Source organism: Micromesistius poutassou (genome assembly GCF_964030765.1).
Source record: "Micromesistius poutassou genome assembly, chromosome: 2".
Taxonomy (NCBI): Eukaryota; Metazoa; Chordata; class Actinopteri; order Gadiformes; family Gadidae; genus Micromesistius; species Micromesistius poutassou.
This window is the reverse complement of record NC_140272.1, coordinates 6,080,346-6,102,959: the sequence shown is the minus strand read 5'-3', so window position 1 is coordinate 6,102,959 and position 22,614 is coordinate 6,080,346. Positions and strand designations below refer to the sequence as shown.

The 22,614-nt window shown below is 48.3% G+C and overlaps 2 protein-coding genes across 4 annotated transcripts; one reads left to right on the top strand and one right to left on the bottom strand.

The window, feature by feature from the left end:
• Positions 1-10: 10 nt before the first annotated feature.
• Positions 11-11,486, bottom strand: os9 (OS9 endoplasmic reticulum lectin). Of its 2 annotated transcripts, XR_014633198.1 has the most exons (16): positions 11,316-11,486; positions 10,753-10,941; positions 8,055-8,118; positions 7,890-7,966; positions 7,009-7,107; positions 6,309-6,510; positions 5,842-6,003; positions 5,403-5,509; positions 4,845-4,908; positions 4,643-4,725; positions 4,002-4,229; positions 3,377-3,578; positions 2,803-2,970; positions 2,055-2,164; positions 342-1,849; positions 11-299 (listed from the first exon to the last, which is right to left on the bottom strand). XR_014633198.1 is itself a non-coding variant. In XM_084464539.1 (15 exons), the coding sequence occupies exons 1-15, from the start codon at positions 11,463-11,465 to the stop codon at positions 1,712-1,714; spliced, it is 2,043 nt and encodes a 680-aa protein (XP_084320665.1). In that variant the 5' UTR covers positions 11,466-11,486; the 3' UTR covers positions 11-1,711. The 2 variants fall into 2 exon arrangements, 1 of the variants encoding a protein (XP_084320665.1); XM_084464539.1 differs by having other exon boundaries at positions 11-1,849.
• Positions 11,487-12,072: 586 nt separating this feature from the next.
• b4galnt1b (beta-1,4-N-acetyl-galactosaminyl transferase 1b) lies at positions 12,073-22,498 on the top strand. 2 transcript variants are annotated; one of them, XM_084464542.1, is made up of 12 exons: positions 12,073-12,401; positions 14,027-14,124; positions 14,223-14,439; positions 14,875-15,051; positions 15,542-15,648; positions 15,788-15,825; positions 15,910-16,090; positions 16,193-16,285; positions 17,298-17,485; positions 17,595-17,735; positions 18,649-18,886; positions 19,450-22,498. In XM_084464542.1, the coding sequence occupies exons 3-12, from the start codon at positions 14,231-14,233 to the stop codon at positions 19,665-19,667; spliced, it is 1,590 nt and encodes a 529-aa protein (XP_084320668.1). In that variant the 5' UTR covers positions 12,073-12,401; positions 14,027-14,124; positions 14,223-14,230; the 3' UTR covers positions 19,668-22,498. The 2 variants fall into 2 exon arrangements, with proteins under 2 accessions (XP_084320668.1, XP_084320669.1); XM_084464543.1 differs by having other exon boundaries at positions 14,027-14,439.
• Positions 22,499-22,614: the final 116 nt, after the last annotated feature.

The window sequence follows — 22,614 nt, the reverse complement described above, 5'->3', positions numbered from 1 at the left end:
TGCAGTAGGCTATAATAACATCTTGTGTTTTATATAAAATGTGATTTTGAAACAAAATTATCCAGACCTTATCCTCAAAGTATAGATATTACATACATTTATATAAGACTCTTCAATCTGATACAAAACATGTCACTAGATGAAGCAGAGCCATGATAACACATTCAGCTGGAGCCTCAAGACCGTGGTGATCGCCTCCATCGCATCACCATGGTGACCACATCCTCCACTTGACCATCACATCACCATGGTGAGCGCCTCCATCACTGGACCATCACATCACCATGGTGACCTGGTGCCTCCATCACTGGACCGTCACATCACCATGGTGACCTGGTGACCTCCACCACTGGACCGCCTCATCATCCTCAAAAAGGCGTTCGTACCAAACATCGGCTCAGCCAAGTCAACATTCACATGGGATGGCCTTGGATGTGTTTGTGTTCTTATGATAAGGTCCCACATACTTAAATCGCAGCTTTATTCATATTTATTTAAAAGTATTAGCATGGTGTGCTAATATACAATGCAAAAAGCCAATTCAAAGATCTACAGCGCTATTCATAGTCAGACAATATCGAGCAAGCCCATTGGATGGATCCCTGAACAGCTCTTATGGACCTGCTGCTGATTGGTCCTCTCACCGCTTCATGGTACACCAAACAGCACATTATTACTGTCACATTGTGTTCGTTAGCCCACGACCAATCACGGAAAACAGAACCGGTTTGGAGAAAATGTCAATTTAAAAGTGCCACAGCATTATATTTTACAATCAACATCAAAATTGTATTGTGATTTATATATTTGTACAACTAGCAAATAAGAAAGTATCCAAAAGTTAAAAAAAAAAAGGATCAACAAGAATCGTATCTTGTTTGCCTTTCCTGCTTCCAGCCCCCGGAGACAATGAGGGTGTGGGGGGAAGGAAGGTCATTATAAAGGGGTCACTGAGCCACTAAACATCTCCTTCCACTCCAAGTGGCCCCTCAGACACATGGGGGCCCCTAACCTTCATGCGCACTACACTCACATTAAAGGAGCAGTGTGTAGACTCTAGTGGCATCCAGAGAAACAGACTTGGCCGAAATGGAATATTCATAATTATGTTTTAATTTGTATATAATCCCATGAAAATAACTATCGTTGCCTTTCCGTACCTTAGAAGGAGCCCTTCTATCTACATAGGGAGAGGGTCCTCTTCCATGGAGCTGCCATGTTGCACCACCATGCAGTCCAGAACGGACTTACAGCTCTGGACGAGGACCTACAGGCACCTCACAGGCCAACGTAGCTTCTCCTACGTCCTCGGAGAGGGAGGGGCGAGGGGGATTCAGTCGGTTGCAATCTGCAACCTCACAGCTAGATGCCACTAAATCCTACACACTGCCCCTTTAAAGTTTAATTAAAACATTGAATTGAAGCATGTCTAAAAGCTACGTTTCATACACACATATTTTGCCCACCAATTAGCAACCGGTTACAATAAACTCGCCCCACTCTGTGAGAGGCATCCGTTGTGCAATGTGCATCTCGAGCCCATGAAGACAAGACATGGTTCAACATGTTGTGCATTGCTATACCTGGCAGGTTTAATAGCAACAGTTAAACAGCAGAGAGTTGTCCATTTTAAGTTCTTTCCGAGACCATCTGCTTGCAGTCTCCACAGGAGCTTTGGTTCACCGTCACAAGAGGTGAATAATGTCAGCGCTCAGAGGTCCACGTCGTCTGGATCCGAGGAGCTTGAGGTCTGGGCCTCCTCCTGGGACTGGCCCCACGCAAACCTGTAGTTGTCCTCCAAGTCCTGCTGCCTCTTCTGCTCCTTGTACACCTCCTCTGTGCCCCCGGTCTGCAGGAGGAGGAGAACAAATCCATCTGATAAACACGAGTTATCATGGAGGTAACTCTACTCAATAGACCATATATGCAAAGAATTACAGAGTACAATGTGGTGGTGCCACCAGCTTATTGAATAGTGTGTCTACTGTCCAAGATAAGACCGTGGACCCAGAGGCTCAGAGGTTTTGAGTCACAACGGCTGCAGTCTGAGTTACCAGCAGGTTGATAAGAAGCTCTCTGAAGGACTTTGTGTCCTCCTCTGTCAGCCACTGGTCACCAGCCTCCTCGGCATTCTTTCGCGTCAAGATCTTCACCTCAATTTTTCCTACAACATGACAGAAGAGAAGAAGAGAATAAGTCTAAGGGTCTCATGCTGAAGAAGGATGGAGCAACTTGGAGAGCAACAAGCATCTGTGGTGACCACTGTTAGAAACACTGTAAAGACCTCATGTGGATGAGAAACAGATCAGTACGTTGTTAGAAACACTGCAAAGACCTCATGTGGATGAAAAACTGATCTTTACGTTGTTAGAAACACTGTAAAGACCTCATGTGGATGAGAAACATACCTTTACGTTGTTAGCAACACTGTGAAGACCTCATGTGGTTGAGGTCGGCTTTCTGTTTTTACACTCTTTGGGTAGTCTGCAAAAGTTCTAATTTATGCAAATGTATTTTCTAAGATTCAGGTATTATCCCCTTGTGGTTTGTCACCTACTTTTATAGCTTGTATATCCGGTAGACTTAAAAAAACACTCATGGATTTAAGTTTGCATATAACAACTCTGGCAGAACGTGCCTGGCGCCCAAGGATGTTTGCTTAGGAGACCTCAGTAAACAGAAGGCGGCTCTGGAGGAGCTGGCAGGCGCTACGACAGGTAAACATGGAGGAGGAGGAGGAGGCATGGAGGAGCAGGTGACACGAGGAGAGAAGGACAGAGACGCGCCGTGGGGCGCTCGTACCTTCAGCCTTCAGACCTGCCTTCTCCAGCTGCTCCTTCACCACATCCTTGATGTGCTGCCACTGGGGGTCCCCTTCTCCCATCTCCTGAACTTTGACCTGCCCACCCGGGCTGCTGCCCGTCTTGTACTTGGTGATCTTGATCTTTACGTGGTCATCGGCCGCTTGGTCTAGGGGGGACGAGACCAGAGGCACAAACACTGTATCACGCCGAGCCACCCTTCTCTTTGATAAGATAGTGTTTTTCGCGGCAGAACAGTTAGCGATTTTTAAAATCCAACCCCAAAACAATTTCACATTTGCAGCCGATATATATTCTCTAACAATACATCACAGAGTTATCAACAGCAATGACCAACACAGCCCCACAATGACCACGATGGAGACGGATCAGAGTATGAATGGGGATAGAGAGTAGATGAGGATAGAGCGTGGATGGGGATAGAGAGTGGATGGGGATAGAGAGTGTTGATGGGGATAGAGAGTGTTGATGGGGATAGAGAGTGTTGATGGGGATAGAGAGTGTGGATGGGGATAGAGAGTGTTGATGGGGACAGCCCCGGGGGGGCCGGGTACCTGGCTGCTGAGGGGCGAGGCTGGGGCTGCCCCTGGCCGGGTCGCTGGCCCTCTGACCCCCGGCCAGCGGCTGCTCCGGCCCGGGGGCGTCCTTGTCGTCCAGCCGGTCCAGGAGCTTGTCCAGGGTGGTCTCCAGGGTCTGCGTGGCCTGGGAGCGGTCAAACTCTCCCTTCAGCCCCTCCGTCTCCAGCTCCTGCTGAGCCTGACACACAGAGGAGGGAGGTCAACTGGGGATCGGAACTTCTGCCAGTGAGCAGGGCATTATGAAACAGCCGAGCATCAACAAACATGTCGTATGATTGGCTGAAAATGGTCTGCATGTACGGACTGCTTAAGGATTCATTGGCTGTTGAAGGATTTATGTTGATATGATTAGTAATATTATTTGCTTTGCTGGATGAAGGTGACTATTAATCGCAAATTAAAAGTAAAATAAAAAATTAGATTTCAGGGTCGTCTTGAAGTAAGAATGATTCTGGAGCTTAAGGACTGTAGAATAGGAGGAGGTAACATCACTGAAAATTGATGCCTGTGATTGGCTGAATGAGACGATGAAAGCTCTAAGGACCAATCAGGTTCTGAAGCCCAGAGGAAGCTGCGGGTCTGGACGGTCTGCAGTCGGTACCTCGTCGATGATGTTGTGGAACTCCTTCTGCATCTCCTCCTTGATCTCCTGGATCTGCTCCGAGGGCACCAGGAGGCCGGCCGTCTCCTCCTCAAACTCCTTCAGGAGGCTCTCCTCTTCCTCTTCCTCATCCTCCTCCTCCTCCTCCTTCTCCTGGTCGTTATGGAGATCCTTCGCCCCGTCAGCCAGTCGCTGCTCCGCCTCACTTTGGGCCTGGTTCCTCGCTTTCTAAAAGACAGAATTACACTTATAATGACAATGGAGTCTGGATTAAGAACCGCACTGAACTGCTCCTGAGTCAGCTCACCTGAGGTGGTTAACTCACTTAAAGTGGATTAACTCACCTAAAGTGGATTAACTCACCTAAAGTAGATTAACTCCCCTGAGGTGGATTAACTCCCCTGAGGTGGATTAACTAATCTAAAGTGGATTAACTCACCTAAAATCGATAAACTCAGATTAACTAATCTAAAGGTGATTAACTCGTTTTAAGTAGATTAACTAATCTAAAGGTGATTAACTCGTTTTAAGTAGATTAACTAATCTAAAGGTGATTAACTCATTTTAAGTAGATTAACTAATCTAAAGGTGGATTAACTAATCTAAAAGGTGAATAACTTGTTTTAAGTGGATTGACTCACCTTTCTGTTGCTTTCTTTGAGGTGCTGTACAAATTGCATGAGGTCTGCAGGATCCGTGATTATTTTGAAGTTGAATTTTTCATCTAAAACAAGAAATTAAAACATTTAATGACATTTGGATTATTGCCCGGGAGTAAAATATAATATATAATGATGAAACGGACTGTAAGGCTTTCAACATAATCAGTAATTAAAGCATTACAATCTTCGTCTTCCTCCAAAACCTCATTGTTTGACAGGGAATCTTCATCGTCTTCAGCCGCTGCCTGTGGAGGAAAAACAAACGTTGCTTTTTTTTCTTGAATGACCAGAATTATCTGAGCTATGATGTCCTGATATAATAAGTAATACAAGTATAATAATAATGATAATAATAATAATAATAATAATAATAATAATAATAACAAGTATAATACAGTAATAATACACATTAGTATATGCTCCCACGTGAACCTCCTAAGATGGCGCAATTTCATTGGTTTGCTATCTCGGGATATTGGGCAATATCCCATGATTGCGATCTCAAACATAGGAAACTGTTTTCATCACAAAATGTCGCGTGTGACGGTCGTCTCGTCACGCTAATAAAAACAAATAAATCCCGGCAAAAAGTGAGTGAGTGTTCAGTATATACTAAAACAATTATTCACCTCAGGTTCCTTGAATAGTGGGGGCTATTCCCCACTATTCACTTCGCCTTCGGTGAATAATTGTTAATTATGATGTGAGGATCTTCCTCCTCACTGGTTCAGTTCGTTACCTTTAAGGTCGGATGCGAGGCGGCTTGTTTGGAACCTCCTGGTCTGGTCCCGCTCTCCGAGGACTCAGGATCCTCTTGTCCTTCTGACCCCCCGTCCTCAGACAGACCTGGAGCAGCATCCGTCACAAAGTGATTTACTACGTCTCCTTAAAAGCAGTCTAACACAGCGTTCACACTGTACACGTCCGTCAACGGATCTCATTTTACTTTGGATGGGGCGCTCTCGAAATGCATTGCGGGTCTATCCGTTCTGTCGGCTCTGTTGCCTGCGTCAAAAGAGTTGAGAAATGTTCAACTTTTCAGGCAGCGACGGATCCGTCGGCCAATCAGATTGCGTCCCCCATACGTCAGAGACGCCCTCCGTCATCCGTCGACGGACATGTACAATGTGAACGCGGTCTAATGAAAGGCAGTACATTCAAAAAGACAGAGTGGAGACCTTGTGCGGGCGCCTCCGTGGGGTCCTGCTCCTCAGGGGGGGCGAGGGCCTCCTGGGGGGCCAGCGTCTCGGCCGGGCCGTCCCGTCCCACACTGCCCGCCAACATCTCGTCCAGGCTGCGCAGCTCCTCCGAGATCTGCTCCACCTTCCTCTTCGTGTCCGCTGCCGAGCGAGGCGGAGGCGGGAGAGAGAGGAGAGGGAAACCGTCAGCGACCGGACCGGCGTGTGACCACCTCACACGGAGCCTCCGCCCGCCCTCGCCCACTAACCCTTTTTTTTTTTTCAAGATTTATTTTTGCATTTTTATGCTTTATTATAGAGTGAGATAGAGAGGAAGGTATGGGAGATAGAGGGGAGGACATGCGGCAAATGACACCGGGCTAGATTCAAACCCGGGTCGCCGCGTTCAGGACTGAGCCTATACGGTACGCACTCTACCCAGTGAGCCACCCCCCCCCCCCACTCACAGACTTGGGCCTTGACGTAGCTCATGTACTGCTGGGCGCTCAGGGCGGGCTGGCACACGATGGCCTGCGGCCGGGCACTGGTGGGTGGCCGCAGGAAGGGGTGCTGGCAGGTGCGGCTGGTGTGGACCGTCAGCACGTAGCGGCAGGACTGGGGCTCGTCCACGCGGGCGATGTAGTCCCCGGCGCCCTCCTCGCACACGAACTGGGAACAGGGACACAGTCAGGGGTCGGGCCGAGGCCTCCATGCAGAGCGACACACGGTCTAGTCTCATGGATCCTGCTGACCAACACAGCTCCCACACTGACCACGATGGAGATGGATCAGAGTATGAATGGGGATAGAGAGTGTGGATGGGGATAGAGTGTGGGCATGGGGATAGGGTGTGAATGGGGTCACAGAGTATGGAAGGGGTTAGTGTATTGATGGAGACAGAGTGTGGTGGATGGGAATAGAGAGTGTGGATGGGGATAGAGAGTGTGGATGGGGATAGAGAGTGTGGATGGGGATAGAGAGTGTGGATGGGGATAGAGAGAGTGGGCATGGGGATAGGGTGTGGATGGGTTCACAGAGAATGGAAGGGGTTGGTGTATGGATGGGGTCACAGAGTGTGGTGGATGGGGATAGAGCGTGTGGATGGGGTCAGGCAGAGGCCTCCATGCAGAGCAAAACACGCTCTAGTCTCATGGATCCGAGGCTCACCCTGACTTCCGTCTCCCGTGGGGCTCCGTTCAGGTCGCAGCGGGAGCCGTTGACGTAGGTCTGGCTGTGGTAGCGTCGCAGACGGTGCTGCTTGGAGGCCTGGGGAGCAGAGCGGCTTGTTTGTATACATGTGGACTTCAGACCAGGGTCCTCTCCTCATACGATACGATAGAACTTTATTAATCCCCCGTAGGAGAAATTCATTTGTTGCAATAGCCCAGCAGCACACACAGGAAACACAGGATAAAAATAAATAAATTTTTATAATTTTTTTAAAATAAAGAATACAAAGTACTAATACAACAAAGGTAGACGCTAATTGAAAATGCAGAGGATTCCAGTAGCACTTTGGGCTGTGCTGCATGCGCTGATTTATGTTTCCAACATCAATCCGATCTTACGATAGGCTGCAATGATATTAAACTAAACAGGTGATAAAAGTGAGTGTTGTTGTGTCAGCGCCTCATGGCTAGCGCGTCATCAGGTGAAGACCTAATGCCGTAACGCGAGAACCTGGTTGGAATGGAAATGAAAATCCCAGCCGCACTGGGCGGCCAGGCCAAACCGAGCCAGACCAGTATAGTTTAGTGGGAAAATACCAGTCATCATTGTAACAGATGGTTCCTCGGTTGAAAAGCCACCTAACCCCAACACTCTTCCCATTATTCTTTGACAATAATGTCGAAATTAAATCGATGGAAGTTGTTAACGTTTCAGAGGCTACAGTAAGAGACGTAGAGACCCAGAGTACAGAGTGAGAGGAGAAGAAGTAGTTCCCCAGTGTTCTGCCAGAGCTGAACGTCGTGGAACATGAAGGTTCTAGAAACAGGAACCGAGAGCAGTCCATCCAACCAGGCAAAAACAAAGTCCTTGTGTTTTACCTTTGCAGTCTCATTGCTCCAATCAAACTCAGACTCGTAGGTCCCCAGGAACAGGATGTCCCCTTTGATCTCTGTGTCTGTTGAGGGAGTATGAACACAACAATAGATCACTAAAGGAGCAAAATAGGACTTAATAAACAGAGATTGAAAATAGAAAGGCCTTACCTTCAAGATGGTACTGTCTGATGAACTTTCCATGACAGAACTCGTAGGTCCACCAGTCCTTTGTCTGTGGAAGGGAGAGATAACTTCATATAACGGACTCAATCTGTGACAAAGGGAATACAATCTAGTTTCTACTGAACGTTTACAAATGAAATGTCCAATATGTGCAGAGCACAGCTTATATATGAGGAAGTGCTCAGATTAACAGGCGCAATGCTATCTTAATAGTAGCAGTAGCTAGCTATCACTGCCAGTGTTTCCCATACATAGACCAATGTGTGGCGCAGCGCCACAGATTCAACAACGAGCGCCACAAATTGATTGATTCCGCTTTTTTTTTTTTTTTACGCGATTTTTAAGTATAAATATCTCACGCTCTCACAACAAATGTCACGCCAAAAAAAGAAAAATACCCGTTAGATCTCTCGTTGCTTTGGACGAGCGCTAAATTGCTGTGGCTGTCCCCCCCCCCCCCAAACAACTCCGCCAACCCGTACCAACCCTTCCCCCCGTCAGCAATCCCGTCCGCCCTCAATCAAACACAACAATCCCGTCCGCCCGCCATCCAACACGATAATTCCGTCCACCCGCAATCCAACTGCCTTTCATTTTTGGCCGGAGTCTCACTTTGGCCAAAAACCAAAAGTTGCCAACCCTGCAGGGGGGCACCACACATTGCTACCTGGTCTGTGGGAAACACTGCATACATATATACATACATACATACATACATACATACATACAAACATCAAAATACTAGGACGAATGGAAATACGTTAACCAAGAGATCATTAAAAATGTTTTAAATAAGTTTTGCCTTTCCTGTAATATTTTTGTTTCAATATCAATATGTGTTGGTACACAGTTGTTATTCTTAATGTTCTCACTTGTGTGCGTGTGTGTCTCTGTGTCTGTTCTAGTGCTACCACTTTGTACAGCTGACCACAGTTGACAATAAATAATATATATTTTAAGACTAAATGTGCCTCCGGCGTGAACTGTGCGTAGCAGAATAGGGCCGCAGGCCTATGCTACTGTAGTTTGTTATATTTTATAATATTGTTCCTAATGATGGTACTTGGGGAGACAAATATTTTCTGAGGTGGTAGGCGGTATAAAAAGTTTGAGAACCACTGGCTTAGAACGAACAAACGGCTCTAGAGAGGACTCTCATTTAATCAACACTATCTTACGTATAAGGTATGAACAATAAATAGTTTTACAGACTAAATAACTAAACCTAAATTATAAATCTTTATGGAATTAAACCAAATACAATGGTTGTCAACTGACAACCATCGGGTTAAGTTCCAAGCTTTTAGGGGTTGAGCTGTCTGTACTGTATGTCCCAAGTGAAAGACTACTGGCAGGAACACATCCATTAATAGCTACAACACCAGTGAAAGACCAACTTTCCCCAAAACGGATATAGATCCATCATCCTATGAATAAACATATATCATGACATCACAAGGATTTGCCATGGAAAGAGCAAACAACTAAATCATTGAGGCCTATTATACACAACTTATTCGGCTCTGATTGTTTTTGATTTCTTCTATAATTAAGAGAGTAATTGTTCTATACCCTCACAAAAGACTACTTAATCATCATTAAGGACTTAATCATCATTCCAAAAGAGTTGAAGATCAAAAGTTGCCAACCCTGCAGGGGGTCACCACACATTGCTACCTGGTCTGTGGGAAACACTGACTGCTGTATATGGGGAATGGGTTAGCCTAGCGATTGTTAGTACTTGCACTTGGTTCTATGAACATCTTTACTGTACCGACAGCGATATATTGTTTCACTTCTTATGACAAATGTACTTGTAGTCGCTTTGGATAAAAGCGTCTGCTAAATGCCCTAAATGTAAATGTTAATACAGCTTGAATGTTCCCACAGAATGGTGACCAGCACTGCGTTAAGGGGTTATGATGGGCAAAAATAACCTAACGGACACATTACATTACGAATATAGTCAACTCTGGGTCCAAACCTAACGAACACAACACACCACACATTCAAGACGGTCAAGATGACCCTCGAGCCCCCCTATCAGTCTGCGGAGAACACTCTGCCACAGCTAGATGGCGAGGACACACATATCACACAGAAAGACAACACAACCCGGAGGCAAGGACAAGAGAACCCTCGATAACCCACACAAAGTCTAGCACACACACCTGGCTAGGAAAGAACTATAAGTTTCACATGCACCGAATCACGGGTGCTCTTCTGAAGCAGAACTTCCACGGAGGCGAAGCTCCAGACGACCTCAGCGCTGTTAGGGGACGTAGAATATTCGATCTCTCAGGCTTTATGAATCAGTATTACCTTTGCCACTTTACTCAATAAATCCGAGGCCCTCGTGCTGACAGACTTTATTACCTCTCTGTCTCATTTTATCTGGTCAAGTAACTAGACAGATGTTTTTCCCAACAGTTAACATCTGACACAGGTGAAAGATTATAGGTGGAGATGTCAGGTCAAATAATACCTTCATTGTTCACCAGAAAGAACACTATCCTTTCTTACACATTATTTGCATGCGTGTTTACATAATATGTTAATGTTAATGTACTGCAGGAACCACAACACAGAACCAACTCCTGGCAGCCACTGACATTTGCATCAGGCTGGGCTCGGCCTCCACTGTCAGAGGAGCAAAACCAAATAATTTTCTAACCAGACCCACCTTGACCAGGCAGGGGGCCTGGTGCATGGGCTCCAGCAGCTCAGGGACCCCGGGGCCGGAGTAGCTCTGCGGCTGCGGCTCTGACTCGGACGCCGGATCCTGGTGGAAGCGAAGCGCCTGGGCCGGGAGGCGACACTCATACAGCTGTTTGAACTTGTTGGAGACCATCATCACCTCATCGGGCTGGGTCTGCACACAACAAAACACCACATTTAGAGAACCACAGACTGATAACTTCGACGTAAGTGTCAGTCAACACACAAAACACATCGTTCTGAACTCCAAAAAGGACTGACGTGAACCCAGCAGGGTCCTGAGCAGCTGTGAGGCTGACTGTGATGACGACAACCGTCATGTTTACTGCTGGTTTCACAGAAGAGCTTGGACATCATCGGATGAGGAAGCTTATATCAAGTTATATAAGGTTATATAAGGTTATCTCCACTGGGAGCCGTATCTCCTTCTCCCTCCGCGGTCCAGGTCATATCATGATGTATTAAAGAACACAACAACACACTGACGTGAGGCTCCTGAGAGCCTCGGACCAGGAGCTCCAGCCTCACCTGTCCCAGGACCACCGGGTCGGGGAGGATCTGGATGCCGTATTTCATTTCATTTAACTCCTCTATGTTCAAAAAGCCAAAGATACAACAGGGATATAGACGTAGAAACACGTAAAAGACCCTCGACCAACGACCCAAAGCAGCAGCCATGATTCCCTCACAGCTCCATCGGTCCGGAGATAACAGGAACGCAGCAACTGACACGCTCACCGCAGATTGGACGAGGCCAGCAGCGGGCGCACCTCATTGGTTGGTTACTGCGTCAATCACTTTGTTGTTCCGGGGTGTAGTCTATTTCGTAACAACACAGCGTAGGAGGGCGGCTCTTAACCCAGAACCTAAGCACCGCCCGTCCTTCACCAGACACGAACCAGCCGCCCATTGGCTTCATTCATCAGGCGTGTCATCAACCAATCTCTCCGCTTGACACCGCAATTTCCAACATTATTAAAAACAAAGATACATACATATTGACAATAAACATACATCTAGGCTATTATATTATATTATATAATTATATCATTATATTATGTATTATGTTATTTCCTACAAAAACTTGAATGTGTCGAACAGTTGAAATAGTGCAGACTTGGAGTTGATATAATGAAGATATTAGGACTACTATCGCTGCCTGCCCTAACCCTAACCCTAACCGTAACCCTTTATCGATGAGATGCCGTGATGATATAAGACGCGTGGGACTGGATGATATAAAGCGTGTCGCAGTGGTCATCACAGCGCGTCACGACACCGTTATCAACCGGGGACCTCCACCTAAAGAAAGAGCCGAATTTGGGACATGGTGATCCGTCTATTTGAACGGCTATAATAACATACTATAATTTCCTCTTGGAGAGGAAGGCGTATTGATCGCCGGACGCACAAACGGCCATCCCAGCCCCCCTGTCCCCTCCTCAGGGTCTGAACAAGGTGCGCTGGTCTGCGGGCTGCAGAGAGCACAGCCTTCATCCAGTGGGAGCGTCTCCTGGTCGGACCTTTTCATCAAAGCGCAGATCAAGACATCAAGCCCTTTCGGATCATGAGAAGACTGTAGGAGAACGAAACACGGAGCATCTTCTATTCGAGGTAAGCGTCCGCCTCCTCTTCCCAGCGGTTGTCTCACAGCAGGCCTGTCCGACCCAAGATAGATTCAAACGTGCAGTGAGACCAGCCATGTCTCGCTGCTTGAAGTCGTCTGGACAATCTATTCGATGGGATCCAGAAATATCAAACACCTTTTTATATTCGAAGCTATTTCCTTTATTGTGATGTAAGCGAGCGTATGGTTTTAATACGTTAGCGTGTATAACATGTTTAGGTTATTAATCTAATGCAGCCTCGCTCTGCACCGCCGCTATCCTATTCTAACCCTACCCTACCCTTACCCTATTCTAACCTACCCTACCCTTACCCTATCCTCCCCTACCCTTACCCTATTATCCCTACCCTTACCCTATCCTCCCTACCCTTACCCTATTCTAACCCTACCCTACCCTTACCCTACCCTACCCTACCCTACCATACCCTCACCTTACCCAAAACATCTACACGGAGGCGAGACCCAAACCTCCAGTAAACAATACAACCTATTGCCCCTTTTCCACCGACAGTACCAGCTCAACTCACCACTAAGTGCAGCAACTAAACTAAGTGAATCCTCTATGGTTGAACGTTAACATCGCGGTATGTAGGGACAACCGGCGAACAGGGAGATGGAATAAGCTCTGAGTGGATGTCAGGGGTCAAGGGGTACATGTCCTCTAGACATCTTCACCCCTCCATCTCTTGGGGTTCATCCCCGTAAAGCCACATCTACATGGAGCATGAGGTGAGGTGCGTTTTGGTGCTGTATGGGGAATAGTATTGCGCAATGATTTGAGGGATATGAGTGTATTCCATCCCAAAAAGACAACCCAACCCGTTCCATTGTTGTAGGCGTAGCGCTAGACGCATAGCAGGCAAGATCACAGACCTCCCTGACTTACGCCTTTATAATATTCTATGATTATAATGTTCAACATAGGGGCCTATATGTAGAGCTGAGGGCTAAGTTTCTAGATTCACGCATATGCCTACCTGACATTTGAATCTTTCAGCAGCCTACAGATAGGTTGTGAATCAGACCTTTAATCGTGATGGGATGGATAGGTCGTGAGTAGGGTTGGTCATCCTGGACAGAACAACCCATGTTCTGGTCTCAAGTCGAATTCCCAACTATTCTTGAAGACAATAGTGGCAACAAAGTGTTTACTATCATAAAGAAAATAAAAAAACTTGCGGTGGGTCATGCTCAAAGGGGTTAACGAATGAAACTGAATGCGCTTTGGATCCGAGCTCAGAGGAACCATGTCTTCTGCTTTGGTGCACGGAGATACAGCATCTGAGAGGTGGTGATTCACTGTAAGGCTTTGAGTGATGAGATCTGCCCACGCCTGAACACACTTTTTTCTTTATGGCTGGGATCATCCTGGGAGCACCTAAAAGTGTTTATACCAGTAGTGTTATACAGTCCAGTGGAGGGTATAATGTAGGGACTCCAATATGTTGGCCTCCAAACCTTGAAATGCTTTGTGATTGCCTCGTAAGAGGTGTGTGTGTGTGTGTGTGTGTGTGTGTGTGTGTGTGTGTGTGTGTGTGTGTGTGTGCGTGCATGCGTGTGTGCGTGTCACAAGGATGAACTGTGACCTTCTTCATTGGCATGTCTCTTCCAGATGGAGAAGGACTGAGCTGTCCATCCCCCACATGTTTGTGAAGATGAAGAAGGTTCCTGAAGAGGAAGCCTTTTCTCTCAGCGGATAGAGGCGGTCAGGTAGAACCTCTGCTCCTCCTCCTCCACCCCCATCACCCAGCAGCCTCCCGTCGCTCCCTGACCTCCAGGGGGTAACGGCCTGTTGTACCACGCTGCAGGACTCAGGATGCGGTCTCTGAAGAGGGCCGTGCTGCTGGCCGTCCTGGTGTCGGTGGTGCTGGTGCTGGCGCTGCTGCACTCCTGGCCCACGCGCTCCTACACCACCGTGGACGTGTCCCAGCGCCCGGGCTCCGACAAGCACCTGGAGGACCGCCTCCCTGACGCCGACCCCAGGTCAGGGGACATCCCCTACCGCGTGAGGGAGGGCGTCGCCAGGTGAGCATCCTTCTGCTCCGGAGCCAGGACAGGACACGCCCCCCAGGTTGATACTGTAGTCGCTGGCTTACAGTGGGGGCGTGTCCTGGAGCCAGGACACGCCCCCCACGATGACCCTGTAGTCACTGGTTTACTGCAGGGTCAATGTGGGGGCGTGTTCTGGCTCCAAGACATGCCCCCTTATTGACCCCGTAGTCTCTGATGTCCTCTGGTCTGTGTATCTAATGTCCTCTGGTCTCTGATGTCCTCTGGTCTGTGTCTCTGATGTCCTTTGGTCTGTGTCTCTGATGTCCTTTGGTCTGTGTCTCTGATGTCCTCTGGTCTGTGTCTCTGATGTCCTCTGATCTCTGATGTCTTCTGGTCTCTGATGTTCTCTGGTCTGTGTATCTAATGTCCTCTGGTCTCTGCTCCTCTCTGTGTCTCTGGGTGTTGCAGCCTGTTGGCGCGTAACGGCTGTGTCTGCGAGGGCAAGAGCGCCGCCGTCAACCTGCCCTTCTCCCAGCTGCTATTCCCGCGGGTCTCGGCCTCCGCGCTGCACACCGCCTTCCAGGCCTCCGAGCTGGAGGAGCTGAAGGAGAGGCGGGCCAAGGAGTACCACAGCTTCCAGATGAGGTCCGTCCCGGCCCCGCCCCTCAGGGTCATCATGACCGGCTCACCGGACGGAAACCCGCTCACTAAACGGGATCCGACCAGAGAGAAAGAGCATTCAACACAAATATACAAATATAACAACAAGGGTTATTAATTCAATTGATTCATTCAGGGTTTTTTTTTATGGCTTCCGCTTCAACAAAATAATCTACTGTTAGAATCTACTGTTGGATACGGCAACCATAGCAACGCTCTGATGTTTGGCCATCTGCCAAACATCGATAACAGGCCACTGAATCACCTGCCAGAACAGAGTGTTCATTCAAACAGTGCACTAAACAAACATAAGATAAGTTTATATACTCTATAACGTTAGTGGTTTGAACCTCCATTGAGCCGACACTAAAGACATCCATCCTGTCTCTCCTCTCTTGTATGAGGAGCTCAGGACTGTACTCTAACCTGAAAGACGTGCCAAACATAGCTCCTCTCCCTGTCCCCCCGTCCCCAGGTCCCAGAGCCCAGCGGACACTCTGCTGATAGCGGAGCCCAACAGCCCCCTGCAGTACCCCACCCAGGGCGTGGCCGTGAGACCCCTGAGGACCATCCTCATCCCAGGTAGGCCTCTCCCCCTCCACGGGGGGGGGGGGGGGGGAGCAGGACGTTGTGTCTTCTCAGGGGTTAGAGTGGCTGTCTCACACTCAGCAGGGAACCGCGATGAGCCACGGTGGTCAACACTTTGTTTTCTGCTTTTCAGGTTTGGCCTTACATGACATCCATAAAGAAAACTACTCCGTAAGTTTTGGTTATTATGTTAAGTTTAATATAGTTCTTGGCGATACTGAAACTCTTTCTAATGGCACCACTCATCTCATGCAGCTGAACATCACTGCCACCTTGGGAACCCTGAATGTGGCGGCTGAGGTCGAGGGAGTAAAGGTCAAAGGGGATGGAGAGATGCACATGACCTTATCCAGTAGTCTTCTCCCCAGCCTGAATCGCCAGCTGCAGTTTGTGAGCTACACCAACACCCTGTTCCACCCCAGCACCGCCGACACCGGTGAGCCTGATGCTCCTCATCATCTAGATGTTTTCATATTCGGTCGTTCTTCAATTGATATTAGGATTTTAAAATGTGTTCTTTTAATTTGTGTTGTTTCAGTTCAACTTGAAACAGAGGGACATCAAGCTGTCTTCATTATCAAGATCGGTCATGGAGCGACACCCAAACTCTACAACACAGGCCCTAAAGGAGGTAATGAGTGTGTGTGGTTGCAAAGATCGCCACACAATTTTTTATCATTTGTCTGATTATTATTATCGTGTAATAATAATCAGACATTATCATATCATTATTATCAAATAATGTGACAATGTAATAATGACAAATGTAGTTGATTTCTGTGTTTAACTGAGAAAACAGGGAGTGGAAGGCCAGGACCCTATAATGTTCAGCTAACTGTTGTCAATAATTAGTATTACGAGAGTAGCGTATGTGTGTGCGCGAGAATGGCAGTGTGTGTGTGTGTGTGAGTGAGTGGACGAGCGAGGAGAGCAAGCAGTAGCTGCTTGTGTCAGTTTAGTGAAGTAATGAACGAGTCCAGTTGTGTCTGTGCCAACATGTACTGTAAAGTTAGTGATACTAAGACTAAAGTACACAGCCTTTCAATAATCGGCGGCCGCTTCATTCCGACCATATTCTGACCTATAAGCAGACCCACTGCCGGTCAAAGGGAAGGGTGTTACCCCCGAGAGAACATCGACGTCTCCCCTGTGCTCTGGACTATGGTCTGGGAGCCGACAGCAGGAAAGGTGTAACATAATAATAAAAATAAACATTTTCTATATACGCGTGCAGTTGTGAACTCATGTATTGTAATTGATTGTATGATGTGTACTTTTAGGGTTATGATAAGACCTTTCATTTAGGGTTAGTGGAGCACTGCTATTCATCATGATATCAGACTTATCGGAATGACATAATCATTTCTGTTATCGGCCCGATAACAGATAACATCGATAACATCGTGCACCCCTAATTATTACCAAACCACTACAAAAAAGTATAAATAAGTGCAATTCGTGTCTACTTTGAGTCTAAACTACTTTGAGTCCCTGCTCATTGGCCTCGCTGGCATTAGCATGTCAGCAGGCTCGCAGAATGTTGCGCAACCACACGCAAACATGTCTAGTGTATAGATACAGAACTGTTTGTGAGTTCCATGTTTTGTGGTGTTAACCTTGTGGTCCTCTTTCCATCCTGATAGAATACAACATCAGTGCCCTCGTCACCATAGCCACCAAAACCTTCCTGCGCTACGATAAGCTCCAAGACCTCATCGACAGTGTGAGAAGATACTACCCTACCGTAACCATAGTGATCGCGGACGACAGTGAAACCCCCCAAACAGTGTCCGGCCCCTACATCGAACATTACATCATGCCTTTTGGGAAGGTAGGTGGCTGCTCAGACCCTCCCAGAGGGCGATACATGCGTAGGTCTCATGTGTTATGTGTTATGTGCTATGTATCATGAGCATGACGTTAGCCTTTTGTGTTTGAAGGGCTGGTTCGCGGGGCGGAACCTGGCCGTCTCTCAGGTGACCACCAAGTATGTTCTGTGGGTGGATGACGACTTCATCTTCACGTCCAGCACCAAGCTGGAGAAGCTGGTGGATGTGTTGGAGCGGACCACTCTGGACCTGGTGAGGAACCTCTCTGTTCACACCAGACTAAACCCTGAGCTACAGGAACCTCACTGCTCACACAAGACTGAACCCTGACCTGCAGGAACCTCACAGCGAGAGTATACACAGAGTATAAAACGGGGACTGAAGTCAAGTTGTTTTATCCATAGAGATCTTCACTAGAGGAACCGTCTCAAAGGAACCAGGAAGAGTTAGGAGAACCAGGAAGGGTTAGGAGAACCAGGGAGGGTTAGGAGAACCAGGGAGGGTTAGGAGAACCACGGAGGGGGAGGAGAACCAGGAAGAGTTAGGAGAACCACGGAGGGTGAGGAGAACCTGGTGATGGTGTAATGGTGTGATTGTGACAGTGTAACAGTGTGCTGGTGATGGTGTGACTGTGTGATGTTGACGGTGTATTGGTGGGATGGTGACGGTGTAACAGTGTGCTGGTGATGGTGATGGTGTAACAGTGATGGTGTGACAGTGATGGTGATGGTGTAACAGTGATGGTGTGACAGTGTGATGGTGATGGTGTAACAGTGATGGTGTGACAGTGTGATGGTGATGGTGTAACAGTGATGGTGTGACAGTGTGATGGTGATGGTGATGGTGTAACAGTGATGGTGTGACAGTGTGATGGTGATGGTGATGGTGTAACAGTGATGGTGTGACAGTGCGATGGTGATGGTGTAACAGTGATGGTGTGACAGTGTGCTGGTGATGGTGTGACAGTGATGGTGTGACAGTGATGGTGTAACAGTGATGGTGTGACAGTGTGACAGTGATGGTGTAACAGTGATGGTGTGACAGTGCGATGGTGATGGTGTGACAGTGATGGTGTGACAGTGTGATGGTGATGGTGATGGTGTAACAGTGATGGTGTGACAGTGTGCTGGTGATGGTGTAACAGTGGGCTGTTGACGGATTCCAGGTGGGCGGGGCGGTGCGTGAGGCCACGGGCTACACCTCCACCTACAGACAGACCATCTCCATCGAGCCAGGGCAGGAGGAGGGCGACTGCCTGCACATGAGGCGGGGCTTCCACCACGCCATCGCAGGCTTCCCCCGCTGCGTGGTCACCGACGGCGTCATCAACTTCTTCCTGGCCCGCACCGAGAAGGTCCAGCAGGTGGGCTTCGACCCCCGCCTGGCCCGCGTGGCCCACCTGGGTGAGTCCGGCTAATGACCCTTAGACAAGCCTTAATGCTCCTTAGACGACCCTTAAAGGTGACATATTATACCACCAGGTGTGAGTGTGATTAGCCGTTCCAAGCCGTTTTGAAAATCGGCCTCTAGTGATATCACAAGTGGGCGTGTCCACCTTGATGTATGTAGGCTACCGGCCTACCCAGTGGACTGTAGCAAACGTTGCTCATCTATCCGTCATACATCTACTGTAGGTGGACACGCTCACTTGTGATGTCAGAAGGGGCAGATTTCCAAAACGGCTTGTAATGGCTAATCACACCACACCTGGTGGCATGTCATGGGACCTTTAATGCTCCTACGACGACCTGTAAGCTATCCCAGATCTTCAGGACAGGCTGTCCATATCCCGCCGCGTGTCTAGATGATTCAACGTATCTGGGGTCAGCTCTGGGCGCTGGTCTCTGTTCTTTAGACTCCTCATTCCTGTATTTCTGAACAGAAGTCGTGTCTGCCGTGAGACGGTCCCACGGTACTCATGCCACCTTGCGCATTAGTTTAGTTTGAGTGTTTCTCTTCTCTGCAGAGTTCTTCATCGACGGCCTCGGCTCGCTCCACGTGGGCTCCTGTGACGACGTCATCGTCAACCACGCCACCAAGATCAAGCTCCCCTGGGTCGGCCAATCGGAGAGCGACAAGACGTACGCCAAGTTCCGCTACCCCCCGGCCTCCTCGGACGCCCAACACACCAAGAACGGCCTGCTGTTCTTCAAGAACCGGCTGCAGTGCCTGACGCACAACTAGCCCCTCCTCCACCCCGACCACGCCAATCACCACCTCGACCACACCCTCCTCCACCCCGACCATGTCCATCACCACCTCGCCCTCCACCATGCCGACCACGCCCCACCCTCTCCACCTCCTCCACCTTGACCACGCCCTCCTCCACCTTGACCACGCCCTCCTCGACCTCCACCTCACCCTCCGCCACCTCGGCCACGCCCTCCTCCACCCTGTCGGGTCAGAAGTCACTGATCCCCTTGCCGATAGACCCCCCCCCCCCTCCCTCAGGGGGAGTGGCGGGCCTCATGCCATCAGAGCGCCTGATTGGTGGAGCCCTTAGTCGCGAGGTCACTGCTTCACAAACAGCATCACAGACTTCAGTTCATCTCCAGATCTGTGTCAGAAACGCAGATCCCCTGAGCAAACACGGGGATGACACACCGACCATATCCTTTAGTTCACAAATATCTTTCATTGCGTCCAAACAATTTAAAATGCACTATTAATTATTCATGTTTATTTAATGTTGGTACGAGCATTTTGTGCCTCAAGTCTCACGTGTCTAAACGGTCCGTCAGTAATCATGAAGAGAATAAAACGGAACCAAGAGGAGCTGAGGGCGAGTGACCGGGACGCTGAACCGCCTTTTTAAAACACGGAAGAGAAAGAGGGTGAATCATGTTCTCTCTTTCCTTCGAGTTGCACCAAGAAGGAGCGACGTGGCTGAAGCAGGTGAAGTGACGTCAGGAACGGAGACTTCCCTCTCCATGAAGGACCAGAGGCCTCCAATGAAGTGAGCATCCCGTTCCCACGGCAACCGATGCCCTTTCTCCCCCCCCCCCCCCCAACGCCCACTGAGGAACCCTGAACCACGTTCAGGAGCCGCCGGCCCCTGGTCCAGTAGTCTGCTCCGGTCCCTGGTCCCCTGGCCCCAGACCGGACCTGCCAAACCTAGACCAACGGCCCGAGTATTGCTGTCATTATGATTCTGATTATTATTCTATTCAGTGTTATGGTTTTGCTGCCTATGAGTCAGAAGCTTCTGCCGTCACTGTCTGCTGCCACACCTCTTCCTCCTCCTCCTCCTCCTCCATCCCAAAGCCACACACACAAAGCACTGAGGACAGCGTCTGGTGGACCAGGTCTTCGTTCCTGGTTCTGAAGCCCTGTCCCGGTGTCTCGTCCGTCGTCTCTCTACGGGTTCTGGGATCAGTCTGAGCTGAAGCAGCCACTCGTCCAGGATAAGCCTCTCTAAGCTGAAGCAAACACTGGTCTGGGATCAGCTTGTCTGCACTGAAGCCGCCACTGGTCTGAGATCAGCTCCTTGTCTGAGCTGAAGCAGCCACTGGTCTGGGATCAGCCTGTCTGCGCTGAAGCAGCCACTGGTCTGAGATCAGCTCCTTGTCTGAGCTGAAGCAGCCACTGGTCTGGGATCAGCCTGTCTGCTGAAGCAGCCACTGGTCTGAGATCAGCTCCTTGTCTGCGCTGAAGCAGCCACTGGTCTGGGATCAGTCAGTCTGCACTGAAGCAGCTACTGGTCTGGGATCAGTCAGTCTGCACTGAAGCAGCTACTGGTCTGGGATCAGTCTGTCTGCACTGAAGCAGCTACTGATCTAGGATCAGTTTGTCTGCACTGAAGCAGCCACTGGTCTGGGATCAGTCTGTAGGAGAAATGTGGCTCTGCCAAAGTGCATGTTCAGAATACTTGATTAAAAAAAACAAGAAAGAAAATGTATTTCAATATACACAGGATAGCCGTATGGAATTCAATGACAGTGTTATGAATGAGTGTGTTAAAGGGTTTTTGAACGACAGTGTTATGAATGAGTGTGTTAAAGGGTTTTTGAACGACAGTGTTATGAATAAGTGTGTTAAAGGGTTTTGAACGACAGTGTTATGAATGAGTGTGTTAGAGGGTTTTAAATGACAGTGTTATGAGTGAGTGAGGTTTCCAGAAGAGTCATTGTGGAGTGTGTGTGCCAATAAACCGGTTTCTTGCAGGCTTTGAAGGATGATGGTAGAGTGAGCAGGTGATCCATGCTGCCTTGTCAGGGACCCCTGTGTGTGTGTGGTGATGGCTGGTTCAACCTGCTGCACACTGGTTGTGCATTGATTGCTTAATGCACAATAGGTGTGCAGCCTCACCCAGCCCAGTCATCAACCACACACTCCATTCATCTTTAGGGGAGGGCCAGTCCTAACTCTAGAGGGACGTTTCAAAAACACCATCAAGTTATGCCTTTGTAAAGTTTTATGTTCTAATGTACAAACGTTAAGATTTTTTTTTTTGTATTTTGCCTGCTTCCCCCTCGAATAAATAATACAAAGTGTTGCCTGAGATCCGTCCTCACATTGTTGATGCTCTTTATTGAAGTGTTTGTCATATTAAAATCTCTTGCATTGAGTCCTATTGTTTGGTGCAAACAATTGATTTAGTATTGATTGTAACCGCAGAGCGGAGGTCATTAATAAGGTGAAAGGATTTAGCCCTTGAATACATCATGTCACAAACATATTACATTATGAATATATTTATCTAGTAATAATCATATTCATATTATTTATAATACAAATCTTCCATTTTGTAGACCTAGGTAGGTGTACATTTTGAGCTAGTGTGCTAGCAGTTGTTTTCACGCATAATATAACATGACAAATGTCGACACTAGAGGTCGCTACAGACACGCGAATGAAGACGCGACTGCTAACGTCTCGTTTACATGGCTACTATTCCTCTTTGTGCTATCGTCCATCACATGACGACAGGCTCCTCACAACACACCAGTCCCCAGATCCTCAAACACTCAATTCCTCCCCAGGTACACAGAGTCAACATCCAGGAGGATTGTCGTTTCTCTCGGCCAGAATTGCAATCTATGATAGATCTTTGTTTCTTCTTCCGCCAAAACGATATCTCCGTTATGTTGCAGACTCTCTGATGGAGAATAAAGAGGTTTAGTCCAAACTC